Source organism: Neoarius graeffei, chromosome 3 (assembly GCF_027579695.1).
Source record: "Neoarius graeffei isolate fNeoGra1 chromosome 3, fNeoGra1.pri, whole genome shotgun sequence".
NCBI classification, from domain to species: Eukaryota; Metazoa; Chordata; class Actinopteri; order Siluriformes; family Ariidae; genus Neoarius; species Neoarius graeffei.
Window position 1 is genome coordinate 49,123,027 of NC_083571.1, and position 25,442 is coordinate 49,148,468.

Sequence of the window (25,442 nt, forward strand, 5' to 3'; positions counted from 1 at the left end):
ATATCAAATGTTGAAACTGAGATCTCATCTCATTATCTCTAGCCGCTTTATCCTTCTACAGGGTCGCAGGCAAGCTGGAGCCTATCCCAGCTGACTACGGGCGAAAGGCGGGGTACACCCTGGACAAGTCGCCAGGTCATCACAGGGCTGACACATAGACACAGACAACCATTCACACTCACATTCACACCTACGGTCAATTTAGAGTCACCAGTTAACCTAACCTGCATGTCTTTGGACTGTGGGGGAAACCGGAGCACCCGGAGGAAACCCACGCGGACACGGGGAGAACATGCAAACTCCACACAGAAAGGCCCTCGCCGGACCCGGGGCTCGAACCCAGGACCTTCTTGCTGTGAGGCGACAGCGCTAACCACTACACCACCGTGCCGCCTGAAACTGAGATTTTTAAAAAAATATATATATGCTCGTTTTGAATTTTGTGTCAGCAACACATTTCAAAAAGAGTTGGGACAGAGGAAACATCCATCCATCCATTATCCATAGCCACTTATTCTGTGCAGGGTCGCAGGCAAGCTGGAGCTTATCCCAGCTGACTATGGGCTAGAGGTGGGGTACACCCTGGACAAGTCACCAAGTTATTGCAGGCTAACACAACAGGGGAAACAAAAGACAGGAAAATTTCCGTAATTTAAAAGAAAAAACTAATATGGTTCATTGGCAACAGGTCAGTAACATGAGTGGGTATAAAAAAGAGCATCCCAGAGAGGTTGAGTCTCTCAGAAGTAAAGATGGAGAGGGGTTCATTGCTCTGTGTAAAATAATGCAACAATAGTGCAACAATTTCAGAATAACATTCCTCAAATGTAAAATTGCAAAGAATTTGGGGATTACTTCAACTATGGTACATAATATCATTAAAAGATTCAGAGAATCCAGAGAAATCTCTGTGTGCAAGGATCAAGGCCAAATGAGCATTGGGTGCCGGTGAGTTTTGGGTCCTCAGGCAATACTGCATTAAAAAATAAATATGAAGCTTTTTTTTTTTTTTTGCTATTGAGGTTGTACATGTATTTCAGTATTTTTTTTTTTTTTATTTTGTTACAGACTGTCGTCTGAGGCAAACATTTGCATTTGTAAAACAAAAGTGCATTTGCTTTTTAAATTAAGTGCAGAATAATTTAGCAGAACATCCAGAGGACAGCTCAGAGTTTAAAAAGGATCAAAGAGATGACTTTCTGGTCTATGTTGAGTAAGGTAAGAAATTTCTCTGAACTGTTTTTATTTGGCTTCACACATTTTTTTTCTATGATACACTTCATATAACTGGATGTGTGCAGTAGAAGTCCGAATCTTAAGTGATGAATGCTACATTGCTTCATCAGTTGGCTATTTTCCTTTCCTTTCTTGACTGCAGGTGGAAATCATCTAAAGTTGTTATCTTTCTCTTTGGGCAGAAAATGGGGAACTCACAGAGGCCTGTGCTTCTTTGTTTAGGTAAACTCTAATTTCAAGTATTAAACTGCGATCATGTAGATAGATAGATAGATAGATAGATAGATAGATAGATAGATAGATAGATAGAGTGGTGCTTGAAAGTTTGTGAACCCTTTAGAATTTTCTATATTTCTGCATAAATATGACCTAAAACATCATCAGATTTTCACACAAGTCCTAAAAGTAGATAAAGAGAACCCAGTTAAACAAACGAGACAAAATATTATACTTGATAATTTATTTATTGAGGAAAATGATCCAATATTACATATATGAGTGGCAAAAGTATGTGAACCTCTAGGATTAGCAGTTAATTTGAAGGTGAAATAAGAGTCAGGTGTTTTCAATCAATGGGATGACAATCAGGTGTGAGTGGGCACCCTGTTTTATTTAAAGAACAGGGATCTATCAAAGTTTGATCTTCACAACACATGTTTGTGGAAGTGTATCATGGCACAAACAAAGGAGATTTCTGAGGACCTCAGAAAAAGCGTTGTTGATGCTCATCAGGCTGGAAAAGGTTACAAAACCATCTCTAAAGAGTTTGGACTCCACCAATCCACAGTCAGACAGACTGTGTACAAATGGAGGAAATTCAAGACCATTGTTACCCTCCCCAGGAGTGGTCGACCAACAAAGATCACTCCAAAAGCAAGGCGTGTAATAGTCGGCGAGGTCACAAAGGACCCCAGGATAACTTCTAAGCAACTGAAGGCCTCTCTCACATTGGCTAATGTTCATGAGTCCACCATCAGGAGAACACTGAACAACAATGGTGTGCATGGCAGGGTTGCAAGGAGAAAGCCAGTGCTCTCCAAAAAGAACACTGCTGCTTGTCTGCAGTTTGCTAAAGATCATGTGGACAAGCCAGAAGGCTATTGGAAAAATGTGTTGTGGATGGATGAGACCAAAATAGAACTTTTTGGTTTAAATGAGAAGCATTATGTTTGGAGAAAGGAAAACACTACACTCCAACATAAGAACCTTATCCCATCTGTGAAACATGGTGGTGGTAGTATCATGGTTTGGGCCTATTTTGCTGCATCTGGGCCAGGACAGCTTGCCATCATTGATGGAACAATGAATTCTGAATTATACCAGTGAATTCTAATGGAAAATGTCAGGACATCTCTCCATGAACTGAATCTCAAGAGAAGGTGGGTCACGCAGCAAGACAACGACCCTAAGCACACAAGTCGTTCTACCAAAGAATGGTGAAAGAAGAATAAAGTTAATGTTTTGGAATGGCCAAGTCAAAGTCCTGATCTTAATCCAATCAAAATGTTGTGGAAGGACCTGAAGCGAGCAGTTCATGTGAGGAAACCCACCAATATCCCAGAGTTGAAGCTGTTCTGTACGGGAGAATGGGCTAAAATTTCTCCAAGCCAGTGTGCAGGACTGATCAACAGTTACTGGAAACGTTTAGTTGCAGTTATTGCTGCACAAGGGGGTCACACCAGATACTGAAAGCAAAGGTTCACATACTTTTGCCACTCACAGATATGTAATATTGGATCATTTTCCTTAATAAATAAATGACCAAGTATAATATTTTTGTCTTATTTGTTTAACTGGGTTCTCTTTATCTACCTTTAGGACTTGCGTGAAAATCTGATGATGTTTTAGGTCATATTTATGCAGAAATAGAGAAAATTCTAAAGGGTTCACAAACGTTCAAGCACCACTGTAGATAAATAAATAAATAAATAAATAAATAAATAAATAAAAATCTAGTTTTAGTGTTAGTTGCAAAATACTAAGATTGGTTTTATATATCTCCTAAATTGTCATACCAATTTAAAATGACAATATCTGTTATTGATTCTTTTAAAAAATATCTTTCAAATGTTGTTCATGTATTACATCTCTCCTGAAGCAGGCACAAAATCAAATGTATCATTTTAAATTATATACTTCTGTTGCACAGGGATATGCATTTTTTCACTGCAGTGGATACTGACCCATCAGCAATGTAAGAATATTGTAGAATGAATGAATGAATGAATGAATGAACAAATAAATAGGGTAAAAAAATCTAAGACTGGCGGCACGGTGGTTAGCGCTGTCGCCTCACAGCAAGAAGGTCCGGGTTCGAGCCCCGTGGCCAGCGAGGGCCTTTCTCTGCAGAGTTTGCATGTTCTCCCCGTGTCCGCGTGGGTTTCCTCCGGGTGCTCCGGTTTCCCCCACAGTCCAAAGACATGCAGGTTAGGTTAACTGGTGACTCTAAATTGACTGTAGGTGTGAGTGTGAATGGTTGTCTGTGTCTATGTGTCAGCCCTGTGATGACCTGGCGACTTGTCCAGGGTGTACCCTGCCTTTCGCCCGTAGTCAGCTGGGATAGGCTCCAGCTTGCCTGCGGCCCTGTAGAACAGGATAAAGCGGCTAGAGATAATGAGATAAGATGAGAAATCTAAGACCACACTGAACATCTGGGATGTTTTTTTCTCATTTAAAATTGGATATAAACAGAAGGTTTTAGAATTTTTCAATATTTAAAACAGAGAAAGTAAATCTTCAGTATTTTGAATATTTAAAGGTCGACTGCCTTTCAGATTTTTCAAGTGTAGGTTATAAAAAGTATTTTCCCTGACTCCCAATTATTGTTGTTTAGTGGATCGAAAGCTACTGAATTCAAATCACAGACTTCCAATTGTATTCTTTTTTTTTTTTAAAGAACAATTGATGAATTTAGGGCCATGTGGCCCTAAATTCTCCACTATTTTTTCTTGCTTCAATATGACCCAATTCAAGATACTACATAACACATCATGTGGTGGGCTTTCCTCATTCGTGCAAGGCATTGTGGGATACAAATTTGAAACAGGACAGAAAAATGGAGGATGCGAGTGTACAAATGAAACGTGAAAGACTGACTACAGTAACGGAAAGCGGGAAGAAAAGACGTTATGTTGTGAAGGAAAAGAAACGCGGGACCAAATTAATAAATATGGGTGGTCAGCAAGCACCTCCTCAGTGTGAGCAGCTGTTCATTTAGCGACAAAATGATGTAACTGTCAGTGCACATCAAGGTGTGACTGTGGAAAGCCCACCACATGATGCATGATGTAGTATCTTGAATTGGGTCATATTGAAGTCCGTGTACGCATGCGCAGGTCAAGGTAAACCTGTGCATGTGCACATGGACTTCCTCTGTCTGCTTGACTGCATGAAGTGAGTTATTTCATGAACATTATTTGCTAGGGAATCCCCTCAAATTAAATAACTTCCCAGCCACAGTATGGCCTGATATTTTGTGAGATATTGCAGAAATAAACGTATATCAAAATGACTAAATTTCAGAGAGAGCTAAATTTCACTGAATTTATGAAATCGAAAGACCGTCTTGCTTTAATATTCATAATTCTGTACTATTTCTCTGTCCCTACTTTTAAAGCAAATATGTGATACTGCCCATGTTAACTGCTTTGTACAAAAGGTCAGCTTTTCCTTATGCCTAATTTCTTATATCACTCTCATTAAAGCAAAAATGGGGACAAACCAAGTATTAAGAAATTCATGTAAATATGTCACAGATTCTACTTTTCACTTAAGATGTAGTGAATCCATTATCCATAGCCGCTTTATCCTGTACAGGGTCGCGGGCAAGCTGGAGCCTATCCCAGCTGACTATGGGCGAGAGGCAGGGTACACCCTGGACAAGTCGCCAGATCATCGCAGGACTGACACACAAAGACAAACAACCATTCACACTCACATTCACACCTACGGTCAATTTAGAGCCACCAATTAGCCTAACCTGCATGTCTTTGGACTATGGGGGAAACCGGAGCACCCGGAGGAAACTAACAGGAAATTAAGAGACCTTGGCCTTGGCAAGATAAGAGACATTTTGAAAGTCTCAGCACCTCTGAATTAATAAATCTGAGTGTATGTAAATTTTTGATCCTGTATGTATAATTTTGACCCTGTGTTGATTTCAGAAAACCCAAAATAAATTAAAACTTCTGCACCAAATTCATGTTTTTTTTCTATTCAAGAAATATGATGTACAATCATTTCGCCACAGAAAACAAATGGTTCAGAGAAATCATTGATATTGCCATGACATTCATATCCAAGATGATATTCATATCACTATATATAAATGTCTGACCACAACTGTGTGTGTGTGTGTGTGTGTGTGTGTGTGTGTGTGTGTGTGTGTGTGTGTGTGTGAGACATACACAGACACAAGGAAAAAGTATAAATATGTTCTTTTCTCCCCTCTAGCCAATGTGGCCTTAAGCGGAATAGCAACACAGTCATCGACATACAACAACAAATACTATGCTTACTTAGCTAATGATGGCAACAGAGCATCTCACTTTTCATCCTACTCATGTACTACTACAAATCCTGAGGATAACCCATGGTGGAGGGTGGATTTGTTGGCAGTGTATGATATTAGGAATGTAACCATCACGAACAGGGGTGACTGCTGCCCAGAACGGATAAATGGTGCTGAAATTCACATTGGCAACTCCTTAGTCAACAATGGCAACAATAACCCCAGGTGATTTTTTTTTCATAAATTTGTATAAAACATAGCAGCATAAAGGAGTAAAGAGTCTATTTATACAGGTTTATTAACATTCAAATAAAACTGCTCATAATGTAATGTAGAATTGTGACTCATAATTGCTTTTATACATCATTATAAAACACAGACTTTTTCAGTTATTTCAGAAATATAATACAAATATTTTAAAGGTCATCAATTAGTGCTTTAAATATTCACTCATCAGTTTTGTACACTTTAGTCAATAAGTGATTTTTAAAACCATTTTTTCAAATAATCACCTGTGTATTTACTAAAACAATTATCCACCTCAGGCTCAGTGAATTATGAATATACTTTGATTACCCTTTGGCCAAGGCTCATTGATTTGCATGGGGCACAAAGACTAGCCCATATGGTCCAATCCCACAGAAGAGCTACTGGAGCACAGACTGCTGAAAAAGTTAATGCTGACTCCTTTCTGTTTTAGCCAGCATTAACTTTTTAAGCAGTCTTTGCTACAGTAGCTCTTCTGTGGGATTGGATCATATGGGCTAGCCTTCGTGCACCATGCGAATCATTGAGCCTTCAACACCCATGACCCTGTCACCATTTACCTGTTGTCCTTCCTTAGAATACTTTTGGTAGGTACTAACTACTCCATAATGGGAACACCCCACAAGATGTGCCATTTTGGAGATGCTCAGACCCAGTCATCTAACCAACACAGTGTGGCCCTTGTCAAAGTTGAGCATCACTCTCCATCCAGCATCCAGTCACTAAAAGAGGTCATTGTTGAAGAATGGAAAAGATTGATGTTGCAAAATGTTGCCAACTGGTTCATTCCATGCCTAGAAGACTTGGTGCTGCCATTAAAAATCATGGAGGCCATACAAAGCACTAGATGTAGTAGTTTTTGTTGTGGGCTGTACTCATTTTTGCTCCACCCTAATTTCAGTAAAACTGAAAAAATGTGTTATCGAAGTTATATTATTAACCTTACTTTCACGTTATAAGTTAAACAGATGTGTAACAGTTCTATGGAAGGGTGGAGCACAGAGGACGGCAGGACAGAGATCAGGTTTGCAAAAATACGGCTTTTATTGCCACACTTTTCAGTCTAACATCAGTGATTTTAACACAGACACACACACAACCGGCATCTGGTTCGGGGAAGAGCTCCTCTACTCTCTGCTCTCCCTCCTTATATAGGGCGCGGTCACTGGGAAGACACACACAAACACAGGTTAATCCACATCAGGTGTAGTGATTCTGCCACTTACCTTCCCTGACTCCGCCCTCCTGTCACAGACCGGTGCTTGACCACGCCCCCGCTGCCACATACCCCCACCGCCCGACTCAGGCCGGGCGGCTGTCCGGCCTGCAGCTGACTCCCCCCCCCCCTTGACGGAAGAGGAAGTCCGCCACAACCATCTGTGCCCCCGGCCTGTGGACCACCTTGAAATTAAAGGGTTGGAGTGCCAGATACCAACGGGTGATCCGTGCGTTGGCATCCTTCATGCGGTGGAGCCATTGGAGGGGCGCGTGGTCCGAACAGAGGGTGAAAGGGCGCCCCAGCAGGTAGTAACGGAGGGCGAGGACCGCCCACTTGATTGCTAGACATTCTTTTTCTATGGTACTGTAGCGCCCCTCACACACCGACAGCTTTCTACTGATGTATAGGACTGGGCGGTCCTCCCCCTCCACCTCCTGGGACAAAACCGCCCCCAGCCCTCTGTCCGACGCATCGGTCTGTAATATAAAGGGGAGAGAAAAGTCAGGGGAGTGTAAAAGTGGCCCCCCCACACAGTGCGGCCTTTACCTCAGAAAAAGCCCGCTGGCATTGCTCCGTCCACTGGACCGGATCTGGTGCCCCATTTTTAGTGAGATCAGTCAGCGGGCTGGTGACGTCCGAATAATTAGGTATAAACCTCCGATAGTAGCCAGCCAGCCCCAGGAACTGTCTCACCCCCTTTTTGGTCTTGGGCCTCGGGCAGGCCGCAATCGCTGCGGTCTTGTTAATTTGGGGACGCACCTGCCCGTTGCCCAAGTGGAAGCCCAGATACCGTACTTCCACCCGCCCAATCGCACACTTCTTCGGGTTGGCTGTGAGACCCGCTCGCCTCAGCGACCTAAGGACGGCCCTCAGATGTTCGAGATGCCTCGGCCAGTCATTACTATAGGTGATAATGTCATCAAGATAGGCAGCCGCATAGGTGGCATGGGGGCAGAGGACCCTGTCCATCAGCCGCTGAAATGTAGCGGGTGCCCCAAACAGCCCGAACGGAAGTATGACGAATTGGTGTAAACCGAACAGTGTGGAAAAGGCCGTTTTTTCTCAGGATAGTGGAGTCAAGGGGATCTGCCAGTATCCCTTCATCAGATCCAGTGTAGAATAAAAGCGAGCAGTGCCTAGTTGATCGAGCAACTCATCAATACGAGGCATTGGGTACGCGTCGAATTTAGACACCGCGTTGACTCTCCTATAGTCCACACAGAACCGGACTGACCCGTCGGCCTTGGGTACCAAGACCACCGGGCTGCTCCAGTCACTGTGGGACTCCTCGACAATGCCCATTTTGAGCATGGCCTCGAGTTCTTCCCGAACCACCTTTTTCTTGTGTTCGGGTAGCCTGTAAGGGTGGCTACGCACTACCACCCCCGGGGGCGTTTCTATGTGGTGCTCTATGAGGTCAGTACGACTGGGCAGGGGCGAGAACACATCCGAAAACTCGGTCTGCAACTGGGCGACCTCCGCTAATTGGGTCGGGGAGAGGTGGTCTCCACAGGGGACCGAAGGGGTGCGTGATGCTAATGCCCCTTTTTGAACCTCCGGCCCCAGCTCCGCCTTCTCCGGAACCACCGACACCAATGCCATGGGGACCTCCTCATTCCAGAGTTTAAGCAGATTGAGGTGGTAAATCTGTAGCGCTCCACCCCTGTCCATTTGCCTCACCTCGTAGTCGACGTCCCCGACTCGCCGTGTGACCTCAAAGGGTCCTTGCCACTTGGCGACCAATTTGGAGCTTGATGTGGGCAACAGTACGAGTACTTTATCTCCCGGTGCGAACTCTCTAAGGCGCGTACCCTTGTTGTACAGGCGGGTTTGCCATTCTTGGGCCTGCCGCAAATTCTCCTGGGTTAGGTGGGTGAGGGTGTGGAGTTTTGCGCGCAGGTCCATAACATATTGAATTTCGTTTTTGCTTTGTGAAGGTCCCTGCTCCCAATTTTCCCGCAGCACGTCTAGAATGCCGCACGGCTTACGCCCATATAATAATTAGAATGGGGAGAACCCCGTGGAGGCTTGGGGGACCTCTCGCACTGAAAACAGCAAGGGCTCGAGCTACTTATCCCAATTATGTGCGTCCTCACTTACAAATTTTTTAATTATGTTCTTAAGGGTGCGGTTGAACCGTTCAACTAAACCGTCCGTTTGTGGGTGATACACGCTGGTGCGGATCGGCTTAATACCCAATAACCCATACAGTTCGTTCAGTGTTCGTGACATAAACGAGGTGCCTTGATCCGTCAGAATCTCTTTCGGGATTCCAACGTGGGAGATGACGCGGAAGAGTGCCTCCGCAATACTGCGTGCTGAGATATTGCGCAGAGGCACGGCTTCTGGGTATCGCGTTGTATAGTCCACCAGAATTAATATAAAGCAGTACCCTCGTGTTGACCGATCTAATGGCCCGACAAGATCCATCCCAATTCTTTCGAACAGGGTCTCAATTAACGGTAGAGGGCGCAAAGGTGCTTTTGGAATGGCCGCTGGATTTTCTAACTGGCATTCGCGGCACGCCGTACACCACCTACGGACATCACCGCAAATCCCCGGCCAGTAGAATCGGGCCATTATTTGGGCTAGTGTCTTATCCTGCCCTAGGTGTCCAGCCATAGGATTAAAGTGAGCTGCCTGGAATACCAATTCCCGGCGGCTCTTTGGAATTAAAAGCTGCGTGACTCGCTCTTTAGTTTGAGTGTCCTGCATCACTCGGTATAACCTATCCTTCATAATCGCGAAGTAGGGAAAGGACGGGGTGGCGTTCGGCTGGAGCGTTTGACCATCGATTACTTTCACTTGGTCAAATGCATGCTGCAGAGTCTCGTCTCGCGACTGTTCTAATGGGAAATCCACGAGGGATTCCCCAACAGAGTGAGGAGGGGCCGGCGGCTCCTCACTCTGACGCGGAGATGACGTAGACGGCTCTGTGACAGCTGCTCCCGCCAAAGCGACACCGGGACCTCCCCCTGTTAAATGGCAGGACCCACTCTTTACTAAGTGTGTCATTAAATCCTGAAATCCCGGCCAATCCATCCCCAAAATTAAAGAGTGGGTAAGGCGAGGATTAACCGCCGCCTTCACTATAAATTTTTCCCCTGGGAAAAAAATGTGGACTGACACCAAAGGGTAGCTGTGAACGTCCCCGTGCACACACAACACCTTCACCCCCTGTGCTCCCCCCAATGCCTCATTTTGCACCAGGCTTTGGTGAATTGAGGTCTGATTACAACCCGAATCCACCAACGCCTGATATGTACCCCCTTGAATACTCACCGGTATGCGATACGCTCCGGCCCGAATGAGGGTGGCTCCTGGCATGTCGGGGATCCGAACCACCACGCCCACCTCCATGACCGTGCACTGTTGTTGGAGGTGGCTCGGCTCCCCGCAGCGCCAGCAAACCGGCCCGGGCTTCTTCTCCGCACCGGTGTTCTGGTGCTCACTCACCTGGGGGGGGGGAGAGACAGACACAAGGGAGAAACGGGAGGGCACCGCGGGTGCAGCGGGCCGGCACCGGTGGCGCCGGCCTCTGCCTCCGCGGTGGGGGAATGGGGCGAGGACGAGACACAGGAGGAGAGGGAGAGAGGGAAGAGGAGAGGAGAGAAGAGGCTGTCTGCTGTCCTGCCGCTGGGACAGCCACCATATGGTCCTCCGCCAGCTCGACTGCCTGATCCAGCGATGCCGGGCGGTGGCACTGGACCCACTCCACGGTTTCTGCTGGTAAGCGTGCGATGAATTGCTCCAGCACCACCTGGTCGATGATCCCCTCGGCGTCGCGGTTGTCGGCCCTCAACCACTGCCAGCAGGTGTCCCGGAGTTGCTGGCCAAACGCGAACGGCCGGCCGACTTCCTCCAGGCACAAAGCGCGGAAGCGCTGACACTGCTGTTCCGGGGTGCGCCCCACACGCTGGAGGATGGCCCGGTGAAGGTCCGCGTAGGCCAGCCAGCGGTCGGCGGGGAGCTGTAGCGCGGCCAGCTGTGCCTCTCCCGTTAGCAGGGGGAGGAGGCGCGCCGCGTGCTGCTCCATCGGCCACCCCGAGGTCTCCGCAACTTGCTCGAAGAGTGTGATGAATGCCTCGGGGTCGTCCTGCAGGCCCATCTTTGTTAGGGTGAGGGGGGACAGGCCCACGGTGGGAGCGTTGGTGGACCCCGCCGACGCGAGGAGGTGCCGGAACGCCTGTCGATCTTCTTGTTGGGCCAACACCGGGGCCTCGAACCACTGTTCTTGCTCCTTTCGGAGGGTGAGTAGCACCTGGTGCTGGCTTTGCTGGGCCGTGGCGAGGGCGTGGACCAGTTCGGCGAACAGGGAGGACTCCATGGGGCTGTTAGGCTGTTGTGCTCCAATCCCGGGTTTCAGCACCACTGTAACAGTTCTATGGAAGGGTGGAGCACAGAGGACGGCAGGACAGAGATCAGGTTTGCAAAAATATGGCTTTTATTGCCACACTTTTCAGTCTAGCATCCGTGATTTTAACACAGACACACACACAACCGGCATCTGGTTTGGGGAAGAGCTCCTCTACTCTCTACTCTCCCTCCTTATATAGGACGCGGTCACTGGGTAGACACACACAAACACAGGTTAATCCACATCAGGTGTAGTGATTCTGCCACTTACCTTCCCTGACTCCGCCCTCCTGTCACAGACCGGCGCTTGACCACTCCCCCGCTGCCACAAGATGTTATATTAAACTTTGTCTTGTCAACATTTTGGAAACTGTTTGTGTTCATTGAGACATTGTTTAAAGTGTTACTTTTCAAAGGGGGTGTACTCATTTACGCTGAGCACTGTAGTAAGAGATACCAGGAACTAATTTGGTTCATAGAAGTTCCACAACATTAAACATGACTAAACTGAGAACAAGTAGTATTATGTATTCTTTAATAAAATAAACAATTCTTCTGCACACTCTGGTTTGAAAATGATCAACTTCAGGGTGGTGACAGCTTTATAAAGCGTTGTAAACTTAGATTTAACTTCATGGTTAACATTAACTTAATATATTATCCCTCTGTTTTGGGTTTTCTCTCTTTTTCTCTCTCTCTGTCTGCAGATGTGTCATTATCTCTAGCATCCCTGCTGGTGCCTCAGAAAATTACATGTGCAATATGAAGGGTCGTTTCATGAATATTATCATTCCCAAAGTTTCCCAGTTTCTCACTCTCTGTGAAGTGGAAGTGTATGGGTTTCCAGGTTAAATTTTTATATTCAATTCACAATTTCATATAAATTTTAAGTCAAAATAAGTTTCACAACAGTTGCTAAATATCAGCATTGCTGACTTTTTCTGTAGTGCCTGTGAATAAGACGGCATTTCTGAGATTAAAATTTAACAGCAGTGAGGATCTCACCAACTCTAACGTGAAGGACAAAGTTCTTCAAAAGGTGGGTGTTTGTAAGTATGTACACTCAGTTGTTGGTTTCTGAGGTGCACACCTTACAACTACAAACATTGGCCATTACTGATTGTAGTTCCTCTCTTGTGCCATACAGTTTGTCACCCCTTCTCTATTAGTAGAAAGGGACTCGATGTTGGTTGAACTCTTTCTCAATTCAGCAGTGACCCAATTTATTGCTCCTGCTGTGCCTGATACACACATACTGATGCCATGCACACTAATCCACCACCATTTTAATGCCACAGCTGTATTGAGAATGGTTCAGCACCCAAAGGATATATTTCATCAGTGGTGGTCCCTTTCCACAGAGTAAATGGGGTCAGAAAAACAGCCTCTGATGAGCTGAAATCAGTAATTATATACATATGAATTGTATTATGATATGTCCTGTAGATGAAGTATTGCATAGCACATAATCACAATTTTTCTCCATAGATGAAATCTGCCAATATCCAATCATCATTATTTCAGGTCAGCTGGACAAAGGAACCAGAACTGGGAAAAGAAACTTAAAGAAGGGTAAGAAAGATTCAAAGAATTCTACTACTACTGCTACTACTACTAAATAACAAACAACAACAACAACAACAACAACAATAATAATAATAATAATAATAATAATAATAATAATAATAATGCTCCTCCTTGAATACCCACCTTAACATGGTGGAGGGGTTTGAGTGCCTCATGGATTCTAGGAGCTATGTTGTCGGGGCATTTGCTCCTGATAGGATATCCCAAGGCAAACAGGTCCGAGATGAGAGGTCAGACAAAGAGCGGTTCAGAATGACCCTGATGAGAGGAAAAACAGCTATCTGAGTACCCTTGCCTGGACCAGGGATACCGGGGCCCCACCCTGGAGCCAGGCCTAGGGGAGGGGCTTGTTGGCAAATGCCTGGTGGCTGGATCTATGTCTGTGGGGCCTGGCCGGGCCCAGCCCAAATGAGCAACATGGAACCACTCTCCTGTGGACCCACCACCCACAGGAGGTGCCGTAAGGGTCCAGTGCATTGTGGATCGGGTAGCAGTTAAAGGTAGAGGCCCTGGTGTACTGATCCCCGGCGTACTGATCCCCGGCTGACAAAATTGGCTTTTCGGACATGGAATGTCACCTCTCTGGTGGGAAAGGAGCCTGAGCTAGTGCGTGAGGTTGAGTGGTGCTGACTAGATATAGTTGGGCTCACCTCAACGTATAGCTTGGGCTCTGGAAACAATTTCCTGGAGAGGGGTTGGACTCTCTTCTATGCTGGAGTTGCCAAGGGTGAGCAGCGCCGGGCAGGGGTGGGGCTATTGGTAGCCCCCCAGTTCAGCGCACTAACATTGGAGTTCTCCCCAGTGAATGACAGGGTCGTTTCCCTGTGCCTTTGGGTCGGAAAACAGTCTCTGACTGTCATTTGCGCTTATGTGCCAAATGGTAGTTCAGAGTACCCGGCCTTCTTAGAGTCCTTGAGTGGAGTGCTAGACAGTGAACCACGAGGGGACTCCACTGTTTTACTGGGGGACTTCAACGCTCATGTAGGCAGTGACAGTGAGACCTGGAGGAGTGTGAGGAACGGCCTGCCCGATCTGAACCTGAGTGGTGTTCAGTTGTTGGACTTCTGTGCCATGCACGGTTTGGCCATAATGAGCACCATGTTCGAGCATAAGGGTGTCCATAAGTGCACATGGCACAAGGACACCCTAGGCCATAGATCGATGATTGACTTTGTAGTTGTTTCATCTGATCTACGACCGTATATCTTGGACACTCGGGTGAAGAGAGGAGCAGAGCTGTCAACTGATCACTACCTGGTGGTGAGCTGGATCAGATGGTGGGGGAGGAGGCCAGACAGACCTGGTAGGCCCAAACGTGTAGTGAGGGTATGCTGGGAACGTGTGGTGGAGGCTCCCGTCCTTCAGATCTTCAACTGCCACATCCAGCAGAGCTTCAACTGCATACCGGGGAGGATGGGGACATTGAGTCTGAGTGGACCGTGTTCCGCACCTCCATTGCTGAGGCAGCTGTGCAGAGCTGCAGCTGCAAGGTTGTTGGTGCCTGTCGTGGCAGTAATCCCTGAACCTGGTGGTGGACACCTGCAGTAAGGAGAGCTGTCAAGCTGAAGAAGGAGTCCTATCAGGCTTGGTTAGCCTGTGGGTCTCCAGAGGCAGCTGACAGATACTGACAGGCCAAGCGGAACGTAGCTCTGGTGGTCACTGAAGCAAAAACTCGGGTGTGGGAGGAGTTCAGTGAGGCCATGGAAAGTGACTTTTGGTCAGCCTTAAAGAGATTCTGGCAAACCATCCGGCGGCTCAGGAGGGGGAAGCAGTGCTCTGTCCCTACTGTTTACAGCAAGGATGGAGTGCTGTTGACCTCAACTGGGGACATTGTCAGACAGGAGAAGGAATACTTTGAGGATCTCCTCAATCCCATCTTCATGTTGTCCAAGGAGGACACAGAGTCTGAGGGTGCTTGGGAGGACTTGCCCATCATAGGGGCTGAGGTTGCCAAGGTGGTTAAAAAACTCCTCAGTGGCTGGGCTCCGGGGGTGGATGAGATTCGTCCTGAGTTCCTGAAGGCACTGGATGTTGTTGGGGTATCTTGGCTGACACGCCTGTTCAACATTGCATAGAGGTTGGGGACAGTGCCTCTGGACTGGCAGACTGGGGTGGTGGTCCCCCTTTTTAAAAAGGGGGACCGGAGAGTGTGTTCTAACTATAGAGAGATCACATTTCTCAGCCTCCCTGGGAAAGCCTATGCTGGGGTGCTGGAGAGGAGAGTCCAGTCGATAGTTGAACCTCGGATTAAGTAGGAACAATGCAGTTTTTGTCCTGGTTGTGGAACACTGGACCAGCTCTTAACCCTTGCAAGGGTACTGGAGGGTGCATGGGAGTTTGTCCAACCAGTCTACATGTGTTGTGTGGACCTGCAGAAGGCTTACAACTGTGTCCCTCATGGTGCCCTGTGGGGGGTGCTTCGGGAGTATGGGGTTCAGGGCCCACTACTGTGGGCCATTCAGACCCTGTATGACCAGAGCAGGAGTTTGGTTCGCATTGCCGGCAGTAAGTCGGACTCATTCCCGGTGCATGTGGGACTCCGCCAGGGCTAACCTTTGTCACCGGTTCTGTTCATAACTTTTATGGATAGATTTTCTCAGCACAGCCAAGGGGGGGGGAGGGTGTCCAGTTTGGTGGCAGCAGGATCACGTCTCTGCTTTTTGTGGATGATGTGGTCCTGTTGGCTTCATCAATCTATGACTTACAGCATGCGCTGGGATGGTTTTCAGCCAAGTGCAAAGTGGCTGGGATGAGGATCAGCACCTCCAAGTCCATGGCCATGGTGCTCAGCCAGGAATGGGTGGAGTGCCTACTCCGGGTCAGGGGGGAGTTGCTACTTAAAGTGGAGGAGTTTAAGTATCTTGGGGTTTTGTTCACGAGTGAGGGTAAGGGGGAGCGGGAGTTGTACAGACGGATCGGGGCAGCATCAGCAGTGATCCGGATGCTAAACTGGTCTGTTGTGGTAAAGAGAGAGCTGAGCCAAAAGGCAAAGCTCTCAATTTACTGGTCCATCTATGTTCCCACTCTTACCTATGGTCACGAGCTATGGGTAGTGACCGAAAGAATGAGATCGCAGATACAAGTGGTAGAAATGAGTTTTCTCTGCAGGGCGGCTGGGCTCTCCCTTAGAGACAGGGTGAGAAGCTTGGTCATTTGGGAGAGACTCAGAGTAGAACTGCTGCTCCTCCACATCGAAAGGAGTTAGTTGGGGTGGTTTGGGCATCTTGTTCGGATGCCCCCTGGATGCCTCCCAAGGGAGGTTTTCTGGGCATGCCCCACCGGGAGGAGACCCCAGGGCAGACCCAGGACACGCTGGAGAGATTACATCTCTCAGCTGGCCTAGGAATGCCTTGGTACTCCCCTGGAAGAGCTGGTGGAGGTGGCCGGGGAGAGGGAAGTCTAGGCTGCTACCCCTGCCACCTGGATCTGGATAAGCAGTAGAAGATGGATGGATGAATAATAATAATAATAATAATAATAATAGCATTACAATGATAGCTCAAAGCTAGGTGTGTAAACTCCATGCTGAAAGCCGATTGGCAGAAGGCAGATATGTTTTGAAATCCATTCAGACAAATAGCTATATGAACTTAATTATGAATATAAATAATCCTGTCATTTTGCTGATTTGTTTACATTCTAAGCAGAAATTATTTTGTCAGATGGTTTGTATAAAGTTTTTATCAAATTTATAAAAAGTAAAAATAAAAATGCTCTCTTTCTCAAAATCCACTGAATGTGAATAGAATAAAACAGTTATTCCACTCAATCTCGCTGTACATAGCTTTTCGCCAACGAGGTACGGTATGTGTATGACTTGATTTCATGGAGTAACTGTTTTATATATATATTTTTTTTTGACTAAACATTTTTGTTTACCAAAATTTTTGTAACTCCTAAGTCCCAAATCATGTTCAAGTTTCTGATGGTTTATGCTGAAGAATTCTGAGGTAGTCCTCCTTCTTCATTATTCCATTCACTTTGTGCAGTGAACCAGTTCCACTGGCAGAAAACAGTCCCAGAGCATGATGATCCTACCACCACCACCAGCTGGTACAGTGTCCCTCTGTACATGGTGGTCATTGTGGCCAAACAACTCCATCTTTGTCTCATCTGACCATCCAGCTATCCTCCAGAAGGCTTTTTCTTTGTCCATGTGGTCAGCTTCAAACTTTAGTTAAGCTTGAAGGTGTCAATTTTGGAGCAGGGGGTTATTTCTTGGATAGCAGCCTCTTAGGCTACATCCACATGACAACAGCAATGAGATTTTATTAAAAAAAATATCGCGTCCACATGGGCAACAGATCAGTAAAATATCAGGTACATATGGCAACACAACGCTTGCTGAAAACGATGCAATACACATGCCACACCTCTACGTGCGCTGTAAGATGGTCCCATCGGAGACACCAGAACAATAGAAGAAGTAGGACGCATGCACATAAACCCCTTCTTCTACCTGGCGTGAAGTACTCACAGGAACAAACACACAGCAACAAGAAGAAGATGGCTGTGACTACGCGAGGAAATCATGCCTTCTGTGTGTACAAATTAGTTTTATTAGTGTGCATAGTTTTATATAACTTAATTTTCTTATTGTGTGTGAACATTTTGAAAAGCATTTTTATATAATTTATATAACTTTTTATATTGTGTGTGAACATTTTGAAAAGCAGTCTTATCCAATAAAAAAAAGAAATTCAAGAAATGGTTCAGTTACTTGTTTATTTAAAAGAAAAGCTGTATACAAAAGTGAATGCAATGCAGTGGTTCATACAAAACAGCGAGAGTGCTGCTTGTTCTAGTCATGTGGTTGTGACGTCATTGTAAACAAATCTGTTCTACTCATCCAGACGACTTCACAGCGGCGCCATTGCCAGATTTTTCCACTCTGGAACCCGTTCTCAAAAAATATCGTTTTGGGGCACCCAAAATGCCGGTGCCATGTGGATGCCAGGCCGAAACGATAAACAATTTTATCAGATTCATCTGAATCCGTTGCCGTGTGGACAGGGCCTTAGTCCATGGTGATCTGAACTGTAGACAGTGATCCATCAGCTTCCAGTTCATGACAGGGCTGTGCCATGGTGGTTCCCAGGTTGTTCCTGACCATCCAAACCAATTTCCTTTCAGCTGAGGGTGACAGTTTGGGTTTTCTTGAAGCAAAGTGCCTTGGCAAAGTGACTACACCTCACAATAACTTGGATACAATTGAACTGATCTTGGAATTTGCAGTTGTTTAGAACTGGCTCCAAGAGACATTCCAGAGTTGTGTATATCTGCAATCCTCTTTCTCAGATCTGCACTGAGCTCCTTGGACGTTCCCATTTTACTGTGTATTGGTCAATCCAATGAGTGCTGTAAACAAACCCTTTTTATGAAGGTACAGAGAAGCTACCAGATGTAGTCAATCTTGATCACTAACAGGAAGTTAAGAGACCTTAGCCTTGGCAAGATGAGAGACATTTTGGAAGTTTCAGCTCCTCTGAGTTAATAATCTAAGTGAGCGTATGTAAATTTTTGACCTTGTATGTATAATTTTGACCCTGTGTTGATTTCAGAAAACCCAAAGAAAATTAAAACTGTGAGTGTGAATGGTTGTCTGTGTCTATGTGTCAGCCCTGTGATGACCTGGTGACTTGTCCAGGGTGTACCCCGCCTTTCGCCCGTAGTCAGCTGGGATAGGCTCCAGCTTGCCTGCAACCCTGTAGAACAGGATAAAGCAGCTAGAGATAATGAGATGAGATGAGTTCTATTTTGGTTTCATCTGACCATATGATATTCTCTCAGTCCTCTTCTGAATCATCCAAGTGCTCTCTAGCAAACTTCATACGGGCCTGGACATGTACTGGCTTAAGCAGGGGGACACGTCTGGCACTGCAGGATTTGAGTCCCTGGCAGCGTAGTGTGTTACTGATGGTAACCTTTGTTACTTTGGTCCCAGCTCTCTGCAGGTCATTCACTAGGTCCCTCCGTGTGGTTCTGGGATTTTTGCTCACCGTTCTTGTGATTATTTTGACCTCACGGGGTGAGATCTTGCGTGGAGCCCCAGATCAAGGGAGATTATCAGTGGTCTTGTATGTCTTCCATTTTTCTAATAATTGCTCCCACAGTTGATTTCTTCACACCAAGCTGCTTACCTATTGCAGATTCAGTCTTCCCAGCCTGGTGCAGGTCTACAATTTTGTTTCTGGTGTCCTTTGACAGCAATTTGGTCTTGGCCATAGTGGAGTTTGGAGTGTGACTGTTTGAGGTTGTGGACAGGTGTCTTTTATACTGATAACGAGTTCAAACAGGTGCCATTAATACAGGTAACGAGTGGAGGACAGAGGAGCCTCTTAAAGAAGTTGTTACAGGTCTGTGAGAGCCAGAAATCTTGCTTGTTTGTAGGTGACCAAATACTTATTTTACCAAGGAATTTACCAATTAATTCATTAAAAATCCTACAATGTGATTTCCTGGATTCTTCCCCCCCCCCATTCTGTCTCTCATAGTTGAAGTGTACCTATGATGAAAATTACAGGCCTTTCTCATCTTGTTAAGTGGGAAAACTTGCACAATTGGTGGCTGACTAAATCAAATCAAATCAAATCAAATCAAGTTTATTTGTACAGCGCTTTTAACAATAAACATTGTCGCAAAGCAGCTTTACAGAATTTGAGCGACTTAAAACATGAGCTAATTTTATCCCTAATCTATCCCCAATGAGCAAGCCTGTGGCGACGGTGGCAAGGAAAAACTCCCTCAGACGACATGAGGAAGAAACCTCGAGAGGAACCAGACTCAAAAGGGAACCCATCCTCATTTGGGCAACAACAGACAGCCTGACTATAATATTAACAGTTTTAACAGGTATAACCCTCAACTGTCCTCATGGGGCCGTCCTTCACAGGAGTGGGGCGATAAAACTCCGACCAGACACAGGGCACCAGGATGGATCAAGCAGGTCCGAGGGGCAGAAGAGGCCAGCATCTCAATCCCAGGATCAACATGTAACTCAGAGGGACAGATGGGGGGGGGGGGGGGGGGGAGAGAAAGAAAACACGTTGTTAGGTATGCCCTAAAAATGACAAGTATTAAATCTGTGTGTGTGTATATATATATATATATATATATATATATATATATATATATATATATATAAAAATACTTTTTTGCCCCACTGTGTGTGTATATATATATATATATATATATATATATATATATATATATATATATATATAGAGAGAGAGAGCAGTTTCAATTATCAACACCTTAAAGGTTTTTTGGCTATTGCAAAAGTAGAAAAGACTTTCAGTACGTAAATTGTGCATGAATAATTACTCAAACTTCCACCGGAAAAAAGTGAGTTGATTCCCAATTATTTAGTGTATAAGATCACGTAACACCATTCCACGATTATTAACACCTTTGTCCACAGTTATTGACACAATTCCACAATTATCGACATCCAGATGATTATTTTTAAAAAATAGTAATGAGTATGTGGTATTAAGTAAAAAATATATAGTTTTTACTTAAAATTTGTTTTAGATAGACTTATATTTAGTCCAATATATCTTTTACATAAATATATTGATGTCAGTGCTTAGGATCGTCACGGTGGTGTAGTGGTTAGCACTGTCGCCTCACAGCAAGAAGGTCCTGGGTTTGAGCCCAGCGGCCGGTGAGGGCCATTCTGTGTGGAGTTTGCATGTTCTCCTCATGTCTGTGTGGGTTTCCTCCGGGTGCTCCGGTTTCCCCCATAGTCCAAAGACATGCAGGTTAGGCTAATTGGTGGCTCTAAATTGACCATAGGTGTGAGTGTGAATGGTTGTTTGTCTCTGTGTCAGCCCTGCGATGACCTGGCAACTTGTCCAGGGTGTACCCCGCCTCTCGCCCGTAGTCAGCTGGGATTGGCTCCAGCTTTCCCGCGGCCCTGTAGAACAGGATAAGCGGCTACAGATAATGGATGGATGTCAGTGCTCACGTATGAGAGTTTTAAAGGAACAGTCCACCGTACTTCCATAATGAAATATGCTCTTATCTGAATTGAGATGAGCTGCTCTGTACCTCTCCGAGCTTTGCGCGACCTCCCAGTCAGTCAGACGCGCTGTCACTCCTGTTAGCAATGTAGCTAGGCTCAGCATGGCCAATGGTATTTTTTGGGGCTGTAGTTAGATGCGACCAAACTCTTCCGCGTTTTTCCTGTTTACATAGGTTTATATGACCACTGATATGAAACAAGTTCAGTTACACAAATTGAAACGTAGCGATTTTCTATGCTATGGAAAGTCCGCACTATAATGACAGGCGTACTAACACCTTCTGCGCGCTTCGACAGTGCATTGATATGGAGCTCAGTATCAATGCACTGTCGAAGCACGCAGAAGGTGTTAGTACGCCTGTCATTATAGTGCGGACTTTCCATAGCATAGAAAATCGCTACGTTTCAATTTGTGTAACTGAACTTGTTTCATATCACTGGTCATATAAACCTATGTAAACAGGAAAAACGCGGAAGAGTTTGGTCGCATCTAACTACAGCCCCCAAAAATACCATTGGCCATGCTGAGCCTAGCTACATTGCTAACAGGAGTGACAGCACGTCTGACTGACTGGGAGGTCACGCAAAGCTCGGAGAGGTACGGAGCAGCTCGTCTCAATTCAGATAAGAGCATATTTCATTATGGAAGTACGGTGGACTGTTCCTTTAAGAATCATAAAATGGGTGGCCCGTATGGACAGAGCGAGGAACGACATAAGGAAGGACTTGAACATACTTAGTATAGAAGAGTTTATAGAGCGAGGACACTTGAAAAGAATGGATGAAAACAGGCTCTCACTGAAGTACTACCACTACAAGCCTGAGAGTCCCAGGCCAGTGGGAAGGCCCTAGATAAGATGGACAGATAACATCAAAACAGCTCTGGAGAAAAGGGGAACAACCATGAAGAAAGTGGAAGAGGAGGAGCTGTTCCTTAACAGGTGTTCTGATAAACTGTCCTACACGTCAATGCGTCCTACAAAGCCCCACTGCGCATGCGCAGAGCACAAAACGTCATTTCTTGGTATTTGAACAGATTTTTCTTTTCGCGGATGTTGGACCGTTTATCAGAACACCGGCAGAAAATGGAGATGCTTGAGTAAAAGGCCAATCAACTGACAAGCACTTAAGTGCTTACCTTGTGCAGGGTAAGAAAGGGTGAGAAAGTCAGTGCTTAAGTAAATGTGGAAGTAATTCTAATGTTTGTAAACAAATGAACTGATCATTTTAATCTGTGTCCGAAAATCTTTTTGTTCCACTTTCTACCCACTTTCAAAATATTTTCATAGATCGCTTTTTGTTAATCATCCATTGTTATTTGTATTAATTTCTAGTTTTGTAGTTTACCAATAAATGTCCACAGGCAATTGACATTTTAACCACATGAAAATCCAGGTCAAAAGTTGCATGTCATTCCTCGAACCAAAATATAAAATGTCTAATGATATTGTAATATGTGGTGGATATTTACAACAAACTACAAAAATATTTTCTAAATGGAATAGAAAAGTCTAAATATTTCAAGCATGTATTTTTTTTATATGCTACGAATTTAATTCTGGTCTAATTCTATTTATTGCAATAGGATTCCAAATACTCTATAAACATTCCATTCTGTTATGAATCAGAAAAAAAAATATTACAAATCAGAGCACTTTTATTTTTTTTAAAGTACTTTATCTACTTCAACAATGTTATACAAAGATCAATGCATAACAGTTGTAAATGTCACTTAAATGTCACAGGGTGTCGATAATGGTGGACACCTGTGAAAGTGATCACTATTATCGACACCTCACGTGACTTCTTAAATGTGCGTTTAGATACAAAATGGTGACTGTCAAATGAAAGTGGAAGAAACAAAATAAGTTTTGACAAGGATGTCATGAAATATCAGTGAATTTGATAAGTAAAAACATGTCCATGATCTTTCCACCATGCTTACCTGCGATGATAACGTCCAGGTTTTCCTCAAATTGCTGATTGTGCTAAAAAAAAATTTAATCTCAGGTCTGTGTCAACTGTGTCATCAGAAGGCAAGATCAAAGGGTGAGGAGGGCCTTCTGGCTGATTAATTAACCAATAATAACTGTTGTAACTAAAACTACGGTGTATATATATATATATATATATATATATATATATATATATATATATATATATATATACACAGTCTCTTGCAAAAGTATTCATCCACTTTGGTGTTTGTCCTGTTTTGTTGCATTACAAGCTGGAATTAAAATGGATTTTGGGGGGGTTAGCACTATTTGATTTACACAAGATGCTTAACACTCTAAAGGTGAACACTATTTTATTGTGACACAAACAGTAATTCAGATGAAAAAACAGAAATCTGGAGTGTGCATAGGTATGCCCCCCCCCCAAAAAAAAATCAATAATTTATAGAGCCAGCTTTTGCTGCAATTACAGCTGCAAGTCTCTTGGAGTGTGTCTCTATTAGCCTGCCACATCTAGCCCCTGTGATTTTTGCCCATTCCTCAAGGCAAAACTGCTCCAACTCCTTCAAGTTAGATGGGTTGCGTTGGTGTACAGCAATCTTCAAGTTATGCCACAGATTCTCAATTGGATTGAGGTCTGGGCTTTGATTAGGCCATTCCAAGACATTTAAATGTTTCCCTTTAAACCACTCCAGTGTAGCGTTAGCAGTATGTTTAAGGTCATTGTGCTGCTGGAACATGAACCTTCGTCCTAGTCTAAAACCTATGACTCAAACAGGTTTTCCTCCAGAATTGCCCTGTATTTAGTGCCATCCAGCTTTCTTTCAATCCTGACCAGCTTTCCTGTCCCTGCAGATGAAAAATATCCCCACAGCATGATTCTACAACCACCATCCTTCACTGTTCGGTTTGCGCCACACATGGCATTTCCCATGATGGCTAAAAAGATACATTTTAGTCTCATTTGACCAGAGAATTTTCTTCCATGTGTTTGGGTAATCTGCCACATGCTGTTGGGCAAACTCCAAATGTGTTTTCTTCAGCAATGGCTTTTTTCTGGCCACTCTTCCATAAAGCCCTGGTCTGTGGAGTGTATGGCTTAAAGTGGTCCTATGGACAGATACTCCCATCTCCACTGTGGATCTTTGCAGTGTTATCTTTGGTGTCTTTGTTGCATCTCTGATTAATGCCCTCCTTGCCTGGTCTGTGAGTTTTGGTGGGTGGCCTTCTCTTGTCAGGTTTGTAGTGGTGACATATTCTTTCCATTTTGCTATAAGGATTTAATGGTGCTCCCTGGGATATTCAAAGTTTGGGATATTTTTTATGACCCAACCCTGATCTATATTTCACAACTTTGTCTCTGACCTGTTTGGAGGCTCCTTGGTTTTAATATTGCTTGCTTAGTAGTGTTGCAGAGTGAGGGTTCTTCCAGAACAGGTTGATTTATACAGACATTATGTGACAGATCATATGACACTTTGATTCCACACTGGTGGATCTGAATCAACTAATTATGTGACTTATGATGTGAATTGGTTGGACCAGCTCTTATATCAGGGTTTCATACAAAAGGGGGTGAATACCTATGCACACTCTATATTTCTGTTTTTTCATCTTAATTATTGTGTGTGTCACAATAAAGCAACAATTTTCACCTTTAAAGTCGTAGGAATGTTGTGTAAATCAAATGGTACTAACCCCCCAAAAATCTATTTTAATTTCAGCTTGTAATGTGACAAAACAGGACAAACACCAAGGAGGATAGATACTTTTGCAAAACACTGTGAATGACTGTGGGTGGTAAAAGACAGCAACTGACATTGCTCTCTTTTACCACCCACAGTTTACTATGACCTGGATGATTGAGAATCTTCACAGACTGTAAATGACTAAAATTATGGAGCCTATACCAGCTGATTATGGGCGAGAGGCGGGGTACACCCTGGACAAGTCACCGGATCATCGCAGGGCTGACACACAGAGACAAACAACCATTCACACTTGCGGTCAATTTAGAGCCACCAATTAGCCTAACCTGCATGTCTTTGGACTGTGGGGGGAAAATGGAGCACTCGGAGGAAACCCACGCAGACCATACAAACTCCACACAGAAAGGCCCTCGTCGGCCACTGGGCTCGAACCCAGGACCTTCTTGCTGTGAGGCAACAGTGCTAACCACTACACCACACATATATATATATATATATATGCAAAAAAAAAAATTCTATCCAATTCACTGGATATCCCTGACATTTGCTATCCCTTTCATACATGGTGTCCATG

The 25,442-nt window shown here is 44.8% G+C and overlaps 1 protein-coding gene across 1 annotated transcript in view; it reads left to right on the plus strand.

Moving 5' to 3' along the window:
* Positions 1-1,209: 1,209 nt before the first annotated feature.
* LOC132883385 (fucolectin-like) overlaps positions 1,210-25,442 on the plus strand; it is a 30,233-nt gene continuing 6,000 nt past the window's right edge. Inside the window, exons 1-7 of the mRNA XM_060916961.1 lie at positions 1,210-1,218; positions 1,419-1,458; positions 3,386-3,430; positions 5,689-5,971; positions 12,296-12,435; positions 12,536-12,627; positions 13,077-13,160. Of these exons, the coding sequence (XP_060772944.1) occupies positions 1,422-1,458; positions 3,386-3,430; positions 5,689-5,971; positions 12,296-12,435; positions 12,536-12,627; positions 13,077-13,154 (675 nt within the window). The 5' untranslated portion in view covers positions 1,210-1,218; positions 1,419-1,421 and the 3' untranslated portion in view covers positions 13,155-13,160. The remainder of the gene's footprint in view (positions 1,219-1,418; positions 1,459-3,385; positions 3,431-5,688; positions 5,972-12,295; positions 12,436-12,535; positions 12,628-13,076; positions 13,161-25,442) is intronic.